Here is a 17,100-nt window from a genome sequence, read left to right as displayed (position 1 = left end):
CTCATAAATGCAGCAACCATTGCGCAGCAGCCCAGCGCTTTCATAGCCGATGTCACCCAACACTCCCTTCTCGCTGTCCGCTGGTCCTGCCCTAGACTCATACCCTTCCATGGTTGTCCCACCAGCATGTACATCCAGTAAATGAGCATCCTTCATAATACCCTCGCCAAGTCAGTACACTTGGACTTTGGCAATTCTTGATGTTAAGTATTGTGATTAATTCACCATTCAGTGTACATCTGTCTGCAGAGCGCTAGGCTAGTCCCCCCAAAAGAAAACAAGAAGTCAAACCATGGACTTTCAATGTTCAACTCCCGATTGCAATCAATTGCGTTCCTATCGCTATGGCACGTTAAGTATGGAACGTTACATACCCAGAAATTCGTGCTGATCGGACATTGCAAGCTGTCCTGTTTTATCTGTGACAATTGGTGCAAACAGCTGTAAGTACCAATGAAGGAAAGACCAAACTGAAGTACATCATGTGAACAGTGATACTCATACATTCAATTGCAGAACTGAACATCTCTTGAAGAATCTGGGGTCCTTTGGTGTGAATGCAATGAGGGTGTTTGAATGGAGTAAGGTTCTGGAAGGTCCAACTTCTCTGATGACAAAGGTGTCCACGGCATCAGGTATGCACACATACCTTCCATATGATGGTGCATATCTGGTGTTGGAATGATTCTCATCGATATTGATATTAGGTCCATGATACGAATCATAGCTTTGACCTGTCTGACTGTGGAAATTCAGCAAACAATACGAAAATTCAGCTTTGGGATAGATGGGCTGAGGCCAATCAGATTTAGGGACTTGTCAAGCATCAATGATCACAGAAGGGATGCAACACAAAACAGCTTCATATGACATGTAGTCATTTGACAAGTAGTGGCCAGGAGTACTAGTAGTGTCCATGTCCATTGTATTGCACACAGATATGGTTGTGAGCATCATGTCTGTGGTGGGTATATGTATGAGAGGGCGCAATCCTGTGGTAAACGAATTTTGAATTAACACCGCGACTTGAGCAAACTTTATCTCGCTATGCATAAGACCTGATCAGTACTTTTAAAATGGATATTAGAGAGGCAGTTTAATTCGGGAATCCGGATAATTTGGTTGTTTGTGATGATGCACTACGGTTGTGACTTACGACAGAAGCAAATGCCGGGCCCTCAGGAAGGTGGGTAAGCAATCTCTGGGGTTATGCATGGCCGGAGATCTCTTCTACAATATTTGTCATGACTGGAGATTTTGCGGTGGTCGCAGATTTGTGTATGTGTGGGCGAGAAGATAAAGTTGCCAAGATATCTGACTTTGGATTTCGTTACCTACATGGATACCTAGAAGTCCGAGATTGATTCGAAAGAACAATCCAGCCGTATTCCTTATTTGCTCACAGGGGCTAAAGGCTACACTAATCCAAAGTCTAAGTTCTTTGCCCTCGCTGCGCTTCGGGCCAATAACGGCCAAACTTGGATGAATAGACAGGGGCTTTGAAGATGACGACATACTTATGTAGCATGGAATCATGGGCACACAGCGAATCGTTTCAAATGTAACATTGCATAGCTCAGTGGTGCCGACTTGTGTTCCGATAGAAAAAAGATACGTCATTTGGTAGGTTTCGAACCTGCACAATCCAGGAGAACCAGATTTTGACTCTGATAACCACTTGGCTAACACCATTGAAGATGGTCCTGCGAGGAACTGTCGATGAGTGAATCATGAAGGTATGTTCAATAGGGAAAAAAAACCTCCTCGTCGGCAGGTTCGACAGATTTTGATTCTGTTGTGTAACTACCTGGCTAAGACCCAGTTAAGAGGGTCCTCTGAGGAAACCATCCATGAGTAATCTTCAAGGCCACCGTGATCCGATAGAAAAAAAAGCGTGGACGTCGGCAGGTTTCGAAACTGCGCAATCCAAGAGAAACAGATTTTGATTCTGCTGTAGAAACCACCTGGCTAAGACAAGTTAGATGGGCCTCCGAGGAAACCACCCATGAATCTTCAAGCCCGCCGTGTTCCGATAAAAAAGAAACATTGTCGTCGGCAGGTTTCGAGCCTGCACAGTCCAAGTCTCCAAGAGAAACATATTTTGATTCTCTTATGGTCACCACTTGGCTAAGATCCGTTAGCTGGAAATCATCCACGAATAAATGTCCGATAGAAAAAACCTTTCATCGGCAGGTTTCAAACCTGCGCAAGCCAGGAGAAACAGATTTTGATTCCGTTGTAGTAACCACTTGGCTAAGACCCCGTTGGATGAACCTCTGAGGAAACCATCCATGACTCAATGTCAAAGTGTGTTCCGATAGAAAAAAACCTGGTTGTGAGCAGGTTTTGAATCTGCGCAGGCCGAGAGAAACAGATTTTGATTCTGCTGTAGAAACCGCCTAGCCTAAGACCAGTTAAGATCGACCTCTGAGGAAAAAATCCATGAGTAAATCTTCAAGGCCGCCGTGTTCCGATCAAAAAAGAAACGTTGTCGTCGGCAAGTTTCGAACCTGCACTGGCACAGTTCAAGAGACAGATTTAAATTCTGTTGTGGTAACAACTTTGACCATGACGAAGTTGAGATGACCCTCCGAGGAAACCATCCTTGAGGGAATCTTCAAGGCATATTCTGATAGGAAAAAACGAGCTGTTGGGGGTAGGTTTCGAACCTTCACAATCCAAGAGAAACAGATTTCGATTCTGTTGTGGTAACCATTTGGCTAAGACGAGTTATGTAAGATGAACCTCCGACGAAACCATGCATGAGTGAATGTCGACATGTGTTCACGCATCATAGACCTTATCTGTGAGCTGCAAAAGTCATAGATAAGGTCTATGATGCATCCGCCCCATGGAGGATTAGTCTCACCCGTGAGGATTCGTTGGTACTTGGTGGTGTTCGTCGTCAACCCAATCAACGAGAGTCTGACAAGGAAATCTTCCTCGCTAGCACGATTTCCAGACGGCACCATAGGACCATCATCAAGGAACACATCATGGACCTTGTCTATGACGTCTGCAGCACCGCTGGGCAACCGCAGAATGGCCGACTTAATGGAAGCGGTGCATAGCCAATCAGGTGAACCATATTGCCCTCAACTCTATTCAGATAAACAGGGCTCATGTATTGGCGTCAAATGAATAAAAATAGTGCACGCACCTCTGCAGCTTCGAGGAAGAAACTCGTAACTCCTACTACCAAGTCCATCTCGACAGTACTCAGAGCGCTCGACCACAGTAAGGTCTGACTGTGCTAATAGCATCCGGTGTGTGTCGGGACATGGTGTTTATCATAGTACATGCATCAATTAGCATAGTATCAGTGCGTTCCACTCAATATTTGTTAAAACGTTCAGTCCTTCAAGTGATTTGGACGGAACATGTTTGTATATGTTTGTTTCAAATTTTACAGCCACACCATGCACGGGTTGCGTCCAAAACATTTTTACGCAACGCACTGTACCTAGGAATTTGGTGGGCCGTGGCCGCTTTGGGGTGCTTGATGAGGCCATTATCTGTATCGATAGTTTGCGATAATCATCTAGATTCTCATCAAAAACCCCAAACTTCAAACATCACATGATGGTCATAATGGTCGGCATACGAAGAGGGCTGCAGATATTGCTCTTTTCCAACAAATATACACATCGACGGTGAGCTGCAGGGAGTTTCCGTTCTTGAAGGATTTCGTGCGTCACATTATTTTCTCCCGAAGAAATGAGCTGTTTTCTGAATAGTCATCCATCAGATCTTGTCGAGTTCGCGTCAGGTTAAACCACACCCAGATAATATAAATGGGGTTCCTATATATCTCCAACTTCTGATAGTTCCATATGTTTTTTCCGCCAATGTGTATCCATCTCCCACTCATCCAAGCTCGAGTTCTCAACCTTGCTCACAGCATTACGTTTGTGCGGCCCGTAAATCCAGGAAAGTGCATCATATCCCATGCTACTGGGCGCAGGTCCCAGGATAATCAGCACTATATATACACACCTGCGCTGCCCTCCATCGTTGCCCACGATGTATACCACTTCTTCTCTCTTCTTCCACACCCTAGCCCAGGTCGGCATCACTCATGCATTCGTTAACTGGGGCTCCGATCACCCTGCACTCCTCGAAGACCTCCAACGCCAACGCGTCGACCATGGCGATACCGTTGTCGAAATAATCACTTGCCCCAATGAAATGGCTGCGTTGAGCGCGGCACAGGCATTTGTACAGGTTACGAACACGCCCGCTGCAGTCATTGTACATGTCGATGTCGGAACCCAGGTTGGTGTCGTACGCTTGGCTTTCTAGAGATATTTCTGTTAAACACTTTGTGATAGGCTCTTGCTGGTGCCGTCCATAACGCGAGCAGAGGAAAGGTCCCCATCCTGGTGTTTGCCGGTGCATCACCGTCTACTGTGGAAGGAGAGTTGAAGGGGTCGAGGAATGAGTGGATTCATTGGATGCAAGGTAAGATACCCACTTGATTGGTTGAAGATAAACCTCAGATTCTTTGTGCGTAGATATACCTGACCAACCTGCCATTGTCAGGCAATACATGCGTTTCACTGCACAGATCAATGCACCCGAAAATGTCCCTCATCTTGTCAGACGTGCTCTTCAGATGTAAGCTCCTTTCGTTCATTCAAAGTCAAAATTAGCTAAAATGTGCACCCCAGTGCCACAAGCGAACCAAAAGGTCCAGTATATCTCTGGGCACGCAGAGAAGTGTTAGAACAGGAGATCGATGAATCACTTTTCAACACTCCGGCATCTCTCTGCAGATGGCCTTCAATCGAGCCAAGCGGGCTCTCCCCCTCAGGTAAATTGCCATAGCAAGTACAGACACTATGGGTTTTTCTTATCATGTTTGCAGCCGTGAACGTAATTGGCGATGCCCTGGCTCATGCAAACAACCCGCTTATCATTACGTCATACATTGGGCGGAATCCTGCAGCCGTCGCCGCCCTGGAGATGCTTTCCCGGCTGATGGCTATCCCTATATTCGTGACTTGCCCTAGCGCTACAAATGTCTCTCTCTCGCATCCATTCTTCGTGGGCGTTTCCTTCCTCGCACCTGGAACACACACTCGCTGCTCAGCACAGCAGACGTAATCCTCGTCATCGACGCAGAGGTACCATGGATCCCAATGAACAAAGACAATCAAGGCAACTTCGAGCGCCCCAGCGATGAAGCCCGCATCTTCGTAATCGACTCTGGGGACCCTCTTAAAGAAACCATCGGCATGGAGCACGTCGCCGGCGTCGCAGAAGTTGTTTGCCGTGCCAGCGCTGACGTCATGCTCTACCAACTCCTGAACTCCGGGCGCACAGGCGCGGCGACAGGATTCTACACGCGTTCCAGGAACATACAGGCAATACACGATGCGTTCATCGCAGACATGCGTAACGCAGAGACACTCGCGTTCGAACCGAATGTGCCGTATTTGCCCTCGCGCATCTTTGGAGCGTTGCGTACGGCGGTGGAAAATAAGGTACCGCACCCTGCGAGCACGCTTTACCTTAACGAGACCATCAGTAACTACCCGCTTTCATGGTCACACCTGCATCCCGATACGCCTGCGGGCATGTTGAGCTCCGGCGGCTCTTCGCTCGGCTGGGCATTGGGTGCGAGCGTTGGTGCGGTTCTAGGAGGCGTAAATGCGGGCAAGGGTGCAGGGAAGGTGGGATACGAGCTGGTAGTGAGCGTGGTTGGTGATGGTACGTTCTTGTTTGGGGTGCCTAGCAGTGCGTTCTGGATGGCGAGGCGGTATGAAACAGTGAGTACCACATACTGAGATTTTGAGTGATGATTCTGAGGAAGTCTTGAACGGTAGCCCTTCCTGACCATCGTTTTGAATAACGGAGGCTGGAAATCACCAAAACTTTCCATGCTGGGCGTGCACCCCGAGGGGCACGGCTCTAAGGTTACTGGCAACCAGCTCACTGTGGGCCTCGGGCCTGTCATGCCAGATTATGTGGGTATCGCAGTAGCTGCGACCGGGGGGTGGGCGTGGGGAAAACGCATCGCAGCGGGTGATCCCCTAGGAGAGACGATGGCGGAAGCTGTGCGAATCGTTGTCGAAGAGCGGCGGTGTGCGATTGTGGAGTGTGTATTGGAGAGTATTTGAGCGACGAGAACCCAGAAGGTGCGCTAGTGGGAATTGGGTCTACGCTGTAAAATTGGTCAGGTCTGTGCTTATAACCATAGATTTTAATGAATGTCATGAATACGCTGGGCGCTGGGCGTCCCATCATCGATAGATCTATAAATTGACCTTTTGTGTAATGAAGTATCTTTTCACTACATAGTTTTAAACTGTTCGAAACGGCAATAAATGACGGGCGTTTGTAGAACAATCAAGCTTATCTCTCTATCGCTACACGAACATTGAATTGTCTCTAAGCAAGTTCCTTTTAAATTTGATATGATTCAGAATAAAGGGCAAGGTTTGCGAGACAACAAACCAATGATATCAATCAAATTGGAGGTGGTAAAGAGAAATTTTGTTGAGGAAGGCTATCATATATCGGACAGAGCTGCTTCGAAGAATCTATCGCTGATCGTCAGACCTAAGTCTAGTAGTCCATGGTGCTATGTGCTCACTACTGAGAGGTTGCGAAGCCGCCACATCTTGAGAAGCCTCTGCAAATACCAAAGCCATCCCGCTGTGATCATATAAATCAAAAGTCCGTCCAGGCTCGGTAAAAGGAACAAGCAACTTACATGTATAAATGCCAATCAATATGACTATACAAAAGTCCCAAAGTCATCAACATCATTGGCGATGAGTTATCAAGAGCGATGCTGACCAGTGTAACATCCACGGCCCAGGATTATCAGTGATGAAGCGGATAGTCACGTAGTCACCGAGAAAACCAGTGTTCACGGTATCGCGCAACACGGGGTTGGCGTAGTTATATCTGCTACTGCCAGCACTTCTGATGACAGCGAATTTGTGCTAAGAATCATTTATTAGTACGGGATGTGCATAGATGACATGTAGAGATGTACTCCATGCAGGTGAAATGGGTGCTGCTAAGGTTTTAGTCGAGGGTATGCAAGTACATGATGTTTTGGGACTCACAGGGCGATCTGGGGAAAAATCAGGAATCCATGAAATCTCGATAACCTTGTTCCTTGGTAGAGAATATATGGAACCATTGGGTGCCATTTCCGAAGCCGACATATCACCGTTCAGCAATTGTAGTAGGACAGGGATACTAGGAGAAGTGTACTGCACGCCGTTGATGAGAAAGTTGAAATTGGTCATATTTTTTCCAAAAACAATATCAAGCTTGACGTCTGCGCCATCTTCCCGAAGCAATATAGGCAGAGGTGGATATAACGGGTGTAGGTCAGTCTCCTGTAGAGCGACTGGGTTTGCAGTCATCCTGATCTTAGGGTCCACATCGGGAGAGCCTGCATATCGTAAGATGGCCATGGAGCCTGTACCTAAGTTGGGGACCGCATGCACCCAATAGTTGTCGGCAGGCCGGTTTGTTTCAAGAATGAAGGAGTACCTCTGTGCGGCGTAGATCTGGATAGAGTCCACCACGAGCGGCTCGACGTATTGACCATCAGCTTCGATTATGATAAGCTTATGGTGATCGATCGAGAAAATATAGTTGGGCTTGCACGCCATGTTCAGTAAGCGGAATCGATATCTTTTGTATGGCTGAACGTTAATGACGGCGTAAAGCGTATCTGGCCCTCCTGGATGATTCCCGACACCATTGATAAGCACCGAGTCTGGAACCACCTGTCTCTGGACTTGAGGGGATGGTACGTGGTACCTGCAAATGGAGCTGAGTCAATCCACGTGAAAGAACCATTGGCTTACCAGTCCATCAGCGTGATGATGGTAGACTCTTCGCTTAGGTGTCAGAACCGAAATTCCACTTTGTCTGGCTCACTGACCATCATCAATATCGTACAAGAAGCGGTATGGATCTTGTGGGTCGTAGATAATCAGTGCACCTCGTAAACCGTCACAGTATTGGACCTGATTTTCACTCAGTGATCAATTGGAAGTGAATAAATCGGAACACCAACTCCATAATGAGAGTGGTACCAGTAGGTTCCTACTTGATCGCCAGCATTGAACTCGTACAGAAAAGAATGGCCAGGAGAGATCGGGCATTGCGTCACAAATGCTGCGCCATCCATTTGATTGCTATGGCGTTGGAATAGTCCATGCCAGTGCTGTCCGGGGTAGACTATCATTGGACGCTCCTGTGTTTCAACCAATTGGTGCTTACGATGCTGGTACTTAGTGAGCATTGTTTCATCATTTAAATGATTGGTGACGTTGATTTTGAACGTGTCGCCCTTAAAAACACATAAGATCACCGAGAGTTTGTATACACAAAGTAATCTCACTTTCTGACCCGTGATAATAGGCCCGGGGAGAGTGTCGCCAGCAAGAACAGCCCTGGTACTGACCTCAGTAATCAAGCAGAACGAAAAAATACACCCGAAACTGACGACTTGACAAATCCGTCTGGAGACACTTGAGCATTTGCAATGACTAGGTCAGCAACTGGGCCAACAGTAACGGCGTAACTCTGAAGACTTGTCAAGACGCACAAGAATATATAGTGTCGAATCATGACCCGGAGGATGAGCAAAACGCAGTGCAACCTTTGACTTAAGTAGTGCACTTTGTAATCGCCTTTTGGATCTGATGCTTCTTTTCCGGGTCGTGGATCGAAGTTTTCGACTGTGAAGCAACCATTTCCCTAGTGGCGATATCTCAGCAGCTTCCCACCTGTAAGTCAGAACTGATCAGGCCTGAATAGTGTAACGAAACGACAACACTACTTTCAAAGTCCTCGGCTTCAGATTATGATACTCACTCGCCGGCACGAGGTAGTACAAGCTCTTAGATCTTACGAGTTTCTCAACGTTGGCTAGCGTTTACAAGTGGCGCATGGATTCCCCGAAGCATCAGAATAAGGTTCCAGCCTCTTCGGAATATTCTTGCGACAGAGATGAAAACTTAGCATGACGTGGAGAAGCAACAATCGCCAAGATGAACATGCTTCGGGGAATATTCCAAATGTGGAGCAGCGGCGATGAGTTGTGTGGTAGTTGCTCAATGACTGAGTATAGGCAGCAGAGTCGACTTAAGTTGGTTGTAACTGTCACGTGCGCCACGTCACTTATCATGAGAGGATATCGATGCACATCCAATGTACATTGCACACACCTAAGAGATGAAACTGGCATGCCAAGTTTTGTTATATATCGGTAGTTCAAGGAACCACACCGTCGTCTACAAGTAGGATTTGATTCGTTGGGTGACATTCCAGCGGTCTCTCGTTGGCATCAAGTATTTGCGGCATGGAAGTCGTTCGACCTCGTTACGATCAAAGGCGTGAATCATGATGGGCACTGAGACGTCTGCAACTTTTCGGATGCGCTGTTGTCATTCCCGGTAATCTGCGACGGGAAGGTAGTCAAGATGCAGACTATAATAGGTCACAAGTATTCCGATTTCTACAGAGCCAGGGACTGCGGAACGAGATGTAAGGACGATCGATGCATACCCCTGAGGATCGATGACGGAAGGGTGCAAGGGACCACAAATATCACCAGGTATCTCCGGCGCAACCCGCGGTGCAGATGCCAGTGAAACTAAGTATACTGACGGCGTATTGAGTCCATGTTCGGTCATCGGGGATGGCACATCTAAGGAAAGTAAAGTTAGCCCAGGACCAACCTTCAAGAATGGCTGTGATGAAGCGGATAGTCCGTAGTCACCACTAATGCTAGTAGTCACGGTATTGCGCATGACAGGGTTGACAACTGCTACTTCTGGCACTTCTGATGACAGCGGTGCTGTGCTGTAAACCATCTGTTAGTCGACGGGATGTACATACACAGATGTCATGTCAAGACGTACCCCATGGAGGTGGAATGAATGCTATTAAAGAGTCGGTCTGTTGTCAATCAAGAGCATATATATATGCATAGCCAATTATGAAAAGGACTCACAGGGCAGCCTGGCGGATTATCAGGGTTCCAATAGCTTTGTCCCGCGGAAGAGTGTATACTGAGCCATTAGGTACCAGATCCGAAGCTGTCATATCGCCACTCGGTAACTGCAGCAAAACTAGGACACTAGGGGAATTGTACTGGACACCGTTGATGTGGAAGTTGGAATTGGTCTCATTTTCCCCAAGAATCAGATTAAGCTTGACGTATGCGCCTCTTCCTTGAGCAAAATAGGCGGAGGCGGATATAAGAGGTGTAGGTCAATCTCATACAGAGCGACGGATGGCCGTGGAGTTTGTTCCTGAGTTCTGATCCGCGTGCACCCAATAGTTCTCGATAGGCTGACTTGTCTCGAGAACAAAGGAATACTGTTGTGCAGCGTAGATCTGGATGGAGTCGACCACAAGCGGCTCGACGTATTGGCCCATCAACTTCGATAATGGTGAGCTTATGGTTTCGACCGAGAATATACATATAGTTAGGCTTGAAAGCCATGTTGATTCAGAGTAAGCGCGCCGCAGAAAACGATATCGTTTGTATGGCTGAAACGTTGATAACAGCGAAAGGTATGTCAGCCCCCTCTGATATCTCCCGACACCGTCAATAAGCACTGAGGATTTTACCTGTCTTTGGACTTGAGGCAATGGAGCGTGATACCTGCAAGTCGGAGCCGGTTCAATCACGGGAATTGATCCATCGGTTTGCTTACCAATCCATCAAACGTGTCTTATAAATGTCAGAAACGTAATTCCATGTCTCCGAGTTCGCTGACGATTATTAATATTGCACGAGAAACGCCGTGGATCTTGTGGGTTGTAGACTGTTAACGCACCTCGTAGACATTCACGGTATTGGACCTGAACTCTATTCAGTCACCGATAAATGAATAAATCGGGACATGATACCCATGAGGTTGTAAGGCTGGGGCTTCCTTGGCCTGCATTGTTCGTCTGTAGTAACATCACACAGTCTTGTTCATACCATGACAGTCAAAATCAACTGCATCTCGTAGACCAAATGAGGTGTCAGCTTCATGTTGAAGTCACAACGGACGTGATTCACCTGCACACCAAGTTTACATAAAACCCAGACAGTGTAAAGATAGCAGGTTTTACTTTCCAACGGAGTTCACCCTGGCAACACCTGGCACGAACGTGGTCGGACCAATTGAGCCATGAGTCATAGCAGGAAGCCGTCCGCTGCCAGTCTGTATCATCGACCTCCACGTGCACCTGCACCAGACTGGGTGTGCTCGTTGCAACCTCCCTCCATCGTCGGCATACTCCGATCATTGGAGCTTTGAGCCTTGATGAGGGCGAAAAGTGATTGGTTTTTGGACCAGTGTCCGGGAAACAGTGGTGGAAAATTTGGGAGAGGAGTTCATCTGGAAAGCGCCAGAGAGGCGATATGAATCCCTTGTGGAAATTCATCGACTGGGTGATCTTGTCCTTTTTTGAACGAGTTGCCGATGAAGATTTTTTACCCCGTTCATCACAGCTTCCAACTGCTGCCGGCCCTCGGCGATGATATCGAAAACGTTCTGGTCCTCGGGTCGATAGTAGTAGAGTGGTCGGTGTTGGGGAATTTGTGATATGGAGTTTCAAAGTTCGGAATCTGGTCATCTTCGTTAACACAACATTCGTGAAATTGGAATAGTAGACATATACGATCACTTGTGAAGGTGCGAGCTGATGCGAGCGGTTATTTACCAGAGACGATCAATTATAAACTGGGCACTTGCGATGTTTTGCATCGCACTAATGATATCTGAGAACGAGAAATTGTTGACTGTTGGATTAGCTGTCTGCATGTTGCTAACAAGTTCAAAAAGGAAGACGTTCAAGTTGATGATGAGCTCGTGATTTACATACACCCTAGTACCGGAGACCCCGAAAACGTGATCTTTGGCTCATTCAATGGCGCTCATCACCATCTCAGGTTACCCCTCCTCTGGAAAATCAACCCGTGCAACCCAAATCCACGACTTCTTCTCATCATCTTCAAGCCCTCAGCTCAAAGTAAAAGTCATCTCGGACGATGATTTGGCCGTTGACCGCGCGTCATATGATGGTATTGTCCCCATCTTTTGCCCTGTTGTCTGTAGGCTGACTCCCCGACCGTCAATCAGACTCCCTTCAAGAAAAGACCGCCCGCGCGACTCTCTTCACCGCTATCACAAGACACATTGCCAGAGACACGATCCTCATCGTAGATGGGATGAACTACATCAAGGGGTTCAGATACCAGCTGTATTGCAAAGCCCGAGAGGCTGGCGTAAGGGTCGCTACGGTGTGTAGCAGATCGCTATATTCTCACTTGCACAACTGACACAATTGAGAAAAGTAGGTGTATGTCCTCGCTATACCTGATCAATGTCGGAAATGGAACGATGAACGAGCAGATGGGAAGAGATACTAAACCCCAAACGTCCGTCTTTCACTTCTCCGTGTTCCCACACCCCAATTTCTAACCTCGAAATACACCCAACAGCCTCGACGCCCTCATCCAGCGCTTCGAAGAGCCCTCATCCATGGTCCGCTGGGATGCCCCGCTCTTTACCATCCCCTGGGATGACCCAACGCCCCCACTCGAACGCATATCAGACGCAGTCACAACAGGCATCGTCAAACCTCCAAATGTCGGCACCCAGATAACACCCAAAGCACCCACAGATGCCCTCCGCACCCTGGAGCATACGACAAATGCACTGGTTTCTTCGCTCATGGCTGCTCAGGCTGCTGCCCCGCTTGGGGGACCTATCGTCCTCACCGTCGATGCGCTCGAGCCTAGTTCGAATACAAGTACCAATGCGAATCCTGTGCTCCGCGTCCACTTAACACTCCCGCATCGTGCACTGACGCTGTCGGAGCTGCAGCGACTCAAACGCCAATTCGTGGCTGCGCGCCGGAAAGCTGTCACATTGGGCAGCACAGAAAAGGGGAGGGTAGAGTGGGGAGAGGAGGGCGTGTCACGTGCATTTGCAGAGTTTTTGGAGGAGGGGCTGGGTGTTGCGAGGTGACTTGCACGTTAAGTATTCAAAACAAGAGCCTCGGATTAGAATCCCAGGAGTAATATAATGCAGGGCTTCTAATATGTGGCTCACACATCAAAGATCAAACGATTAACCCAGGTGAACACAATCTCTCACTTTTTGTAGAGTTTTCATGGAGGAATCGCAGCATTCAATCATTCGAATGACTTTTATAAGGAGGTCTTCTCCTTGGTGCTGCGCAGGACAAGGCTTTACCTAGTGATCAGCCCCTTTCACCATAGAAAGCTTGAAGCCAAACCACTACCAGGTTTGTTGCGTAGTCTCTTATCTCATATCGGACACTCCCCTGGTCTTTAATTCCAAAAACACGACCCCAATAGTATACGTTTGTGATGCGGTCTTTGATTTTTAACACAATCATGTTCGTGGTGGGCGGACAGCGGATCCGGGAAACCGTCTTTTCTTTTCTTGTGCGGGAGGAATGACGTCTTCAAGTACGCCACTCTGTTAGTCTATGAACTGAACTGGGTCAGTCGTCTTGTCTCTCAAGAAGATTTTCGAACTCATGAATGAATCAGTCCTCCTGTGCTTGATGTTGTACATCAAATTCAGCAAGTACAGCAATGCCGTCGGACCACTCCAAGAAACTTTTTTTAACGACTGAGTGATATATGTGATGTGTATCGTGAGTAAGATGACTTTGTTCGTCTAAGCTAGCCCGCGTGCTGCTGGCCAGCCATTCATGTGCTTATCGTCGAATACAGATCACAAGGGTTTCTTTCACAGACTCGTGAGTATATCAACTTGAATGACTGCATCTCCAACTGATCATGTATCACACCACCAGTCCGTAAATCATCATCCACGATGTTCTAGCCTTGTCAACATACTAGCAAGTGAAGGACGATCATGAATTCATACGACACTGGCGGATGTATCTGGATTATAATTTGGAGGAGATTTTTAACGCTGACATTCGATGTTTAATCAAGGCTATGTGTGCAGTCACTGCAGTGCAGGGCTGGTCCTACTCCGTGTGTATCTCATATCACATGCTAATTGTACTTGCGAACTGCGGTGTCTACTTGTCTACACGGGACCATTGCTAACGACGTTTCAAAAGTGCTGATCAGACCTCAACTGTATTGAACGATTGTGTTGAATCACACCCTGCCCAGCTGCCCTTTGCTCGTTAACATCTGAATTCTGAAACGTTTTACCTCAACCACCGCCTCGGATGCACACAGCTATGAAGGCTCTGCATGCCGCTTCCACAACGAAGAAATTGAGATTGCTGGCGCAGGACACAGAGGGCAAGCATACGGTAGGGGAAATCTTTACCGGCGAGAAGCGCCAGTTTGCCACTCTTCCCCTCAGAAACCATGCATGCTAAGCGAGCACATCAACATTCGACTCTAAAGGCAGCAGAGAACGACAGGCTCACTCAGGCTCACCGACAGTTGTCGATGTCCGGACCAACTATTTTACAGCAATTTTTACAATCATATCCCAAATAGGAAACAATTGTGCCTTTAGGTCCGCACCGAAATGCGAAATCGTTGTCGTCGTTCCAGAGTTTAATTCCCGTTGAGCACGCGACGAGACCTGCGGATACTAGCCATAAGCACACAAGGTCTACACGTAGGCCGCAAAAGTGCTTACCAGGGGGGTCGCAGGGTAGGCCATAGGGTGTTATTACCAGGTTGTCAGATGCGACAGCTACGCTAGTCATTGCTGCGACAGATACAATCATGGTGGTGAGTGAGGTGAATATCATTGCTGAAACTTAATGGTGTTCTCTGGGTCAAAACCTACATTGGCTTTTATACACAGGTAGTGTGGGGTGACCGATTTGCGTGCGCCCGCATCGCTGGGTAGACAGACGCTAGCTCACATTCCGTGACATCATCCTTTAATGTGCCGGACGCAGTCGGCGAGTTCGGTCTACGACAATAATGATTTATTTACCAAATTTTCAGATCTGCAATTACTCACTAGATTTCAAGCCTGGCCCAAGCCGGATGGAAGCTGCGTCTTTGGGCTGCAAAATGCGAAGGTGACATGGCGTGTGCTGGCGAACCTTCTGGATGAGGGCAACTTGGAACATCGAACAGATACCAACCTGCCGGCTTAGGCTTTGCAAATTCGAGTCCAAGCCTTGGGCAGGCCGTGACGTGAGCCCGGGCTCAGCTCGGCTTATTTACGTACGGCTTGGGCTGGCAGCTGCAGTATGTTCACCTTCATAACTTGAAGGAGCCAACAGTTGAGGGACCTGGAAATGAAGGTGTAAGCCCATGCTCACCATCTAACCGTTATCCACAGACCCGGACATGCAAGTCTGACAGTACAGGGAAAAGGCCCACCCAGATGCAGCCCTCGATACTGAAGATCAATTGGGACCAGGAATGAATAGCGACGCACTGGGTGTGTATTGGGATGATAAACTATTATCAACAGCCTTCGCACCGACAAAAAAGGATTTGCCGCGGAGATGTAATACTCACAGGCAGAGCAGACTATCCGGAATACATATCTCCGCCACAGTGCTGCGTCAGGCGCGTCATGACCGCGGCACCCACAGCAGGGCCGCGTCAATTTCATCTGGCCCCCAGGTGATGGCATGGTGCACAGCCTTTAATCATGCTGATGATCTGGCAACATCGAGTTCGAAGTTGGCTAGAAGAAAGATACTACACGGAGAGGAAATGCGGCTTCTTGAATCATCTGCAAACCACAAATTTCTCCACAGACATTGGAATTTTTGACAGTTTCCCACAGCCACCCAAAGTGGCGACAGAGCTCACAGAACACACAACCCCAGACGTTCATAATAGGACAGCGTTTCACAGTAACCCAAAGCGGCGACAGTGCTCACAGAATGTATACTGTATGTTCACGATAAATTTGCAGTGACTTCCAGTTGGGACTCGGAATCAACCAGTGGTACTAGTAATCCCAAGTCACTCGCAAGCTTGGAAGTACTAAGGGCTTTTGCAGGAATGATCACTGGCATCTCATTACATACAATGTTTGATATAACATGCTAGTATATATGCCTAAATACAAATGTACAGTACTGCACATAGCCCACATGTCGGTCTTGCAGAGTCTCGACAGGTTCAACTTTAACACAAAAAATAACAATCACTCGGTGAGTCATCAATCTAAGATGACCGTTATATCATGACCAGATTGTTCTGTGGTAGGACATTATGGGCAGTATTCGAGCCATGCCAGTAAATACAAGTAGGCAATGACACAGGTATACCCGTGGGTGTCGCCAGTATCACCCGCACCCATACCCGCAGGTATACCCACACCTGCATGGTGGGTGTGGGTTTTATGGTGGGTTGGTAGGTAGCACACCCGTGAGTATATGCACCCGTGGGTACACCCATGCGTGGGTGCGCACTAAGATAGCTGAAAAAACAAAATGTAACTACAAGCAGCCAGTGTTACTAAATTCAAACTTATTCTATCCCATCCATCCTTGAGAACCTCATCGCCATCACCATCAACATCGGGCAAGGTAGCGACTTTTGTAACATTTTTGTCCTTGACAAGGTTCAAACAGCTCCAAGCGCTGAGGCAGAGTAAGGCGTGTGTTGACTGCGTAGACAGACATGACCAAACGTGAGTTAACAGGAGCCTACCACAGCTGAAAAGACATTCAATGACAACTGATGTAGCTACCAATAGTGTCAGAACAATATTTCATAGTGACAAATTAGATGTACCAGGTATTGTCAGATAATCGAGTGCCATCCATGAGAGACACGGATAAGATGAGCGGTGCTCATGCCACCATGCAATAGCATTGGTAACATGCTCAACATCAGCATTCAGGTAATGGTCGAGCTCATTCCCTAAGTTGATGGATTGGGATGGCGCAAGTGCTGACATATTGTCAAAAATATTCTAGAACACAGTGAGTAGTGAGTGGATGGAACAAAGACAACAACAAAAAAACTAAAACAAACCTCGGATGAAGAATCCACTGCTGAACGAGCAGGCACATCAATCACCCTCTCAAGAGCATCATCATCTCGAATCTCCATGTCCTCGTAGGTCCACTCAAACTCCTCACGGACAAGAGTTTCTGCGGTGTCGATCCAAT

General features: G+C 47.6%; 4 protein-coding genes across 4 annotated transcripts; 2 read left to right on the top strand and 2 right to left on the bottom strand.

Moving 5' to 3' along the window:
* Positions 1-4,023: 4,023 nt before the first annotated feature.
* DFJ58DRAFT_880688 (thiamine pyrophosphate enzyme, N-terminal TPP binding domain-containing protein) lies at positions 4,024-6,360 on the top strand (the record flags this gene model as incomplete). The annotated part of the gene is made up of 7 exons (XM_041394544.1): positions 4,024-4,275; positions 4,332-4,461; positions 4,515-4,617; positions 4,671-4,813; positions 4,868-4,950; positions 5,013-5,771; positions 5,829-6,360. The coding sequence occupies 7 exons, from the start codon at positions 4,024-4,026 to the stop codon at positions 6,120-6,122; spliced, it is 1,764 nt and encodes a 587-aa protein (XP_041234920.1). The 3' UTR covers positions 6,123-6,360.
* DFJ58DRAFT_909050 (laccase) lies at positions 6,326-8,604 on the bottom strand (the record flags this gene model as incomplete). The annotated part of the gene is made up of 12 exons (XM_041395135.1): positions 6,326-6,545; positions 6,599-6,662; positions 6,721-6,742; positions 6,805-6,953; positions 7,007-7,027; positions 7,080-7,788; positions 7,836-7,863; positions 7,913-7,997; positions 8,048-8,211; positions 8,254-8,323; positions 8,375-8,426; positions 8,480-8,604. The coding sequence occupies 12 exons, from the start codon at positions 8,602-8,604 to the stop codon at positions 6,472-6,474; spliced, it is 1,563 nt and encodes a 520-aa protein (XP_041234919.1). The 3' UTR covers positions 6,326-6,471.
* Positions 8,605-10,702: 2,098 nt separating this feature from the next.
* DFJ58DRAFT_353807 (uncharacterized protein) lies at positions 10,703-11,806 on the bottom strand. The gene is made up of 2 exons (XM_041379998.1): positions 11,054-11,806; positions 10,703-10,996 (listed from the first exon to the last, which is right to left on the bottom strand). The coding sequence occupies exons 1-2, from the start codon at positions 11,611-11,613 to the stop codon at positions 10,987-10,989; spliced, it is 570 nt and encodes a 189-aa protein (XP_041234918.1). The 5' UTR covers positions 11,614-11,806; the 3' UTR covers positions 10,703-10,986.
* A 52-nt stretch (positions 11,807-11,858) lies between these two features.
* Positions 11,859-13,253, top strand: DFJ58DRAFT_828689 (chromatin associated protein KTI12). Its single transcript, XM_041392206.1, has 5 exons — positions 11,859-12,061; positions 12,120-12,280; positions 12,338-12,404; positions 12,469-13,121; positions 13,171-13,253. The coding sequence occupies exons 1-4, from the start codon at positions 11,908-11,910 to the stop codon at positions 13,008-13,010; spliced, it is 924 nt and encodes a 307-aa protein (XP_041234917.1). The 5' UTR covers positions 11,859-11,907; the 3' UTR covers positions 13,011-13,121; positions 13,171-13,253.
* The last annotated feature ends 3,847 nt before the right edge of the window (positions 13,254-17,100 follow it).

Source organism: Suillus subalutaceus, assembly GCF_016647625.1.
Source record: "Suillus subalutaceus strain FC151 chromosome Unknown DFJ58scaffold_471, whole genome shotgun sequence".
Taxonomy (NCBI): Eukaryota; Fungi; Basidiomycota; class Agaricomycetes; order Boletales; family Suillaceae; genus Suillus; species Suillus subalutaceus.
The sequence above is the reverse complement of the archived record's forward strand: the minus strand, read 5'-3'. Positions and strand labels throughout refer to the sequence as shown.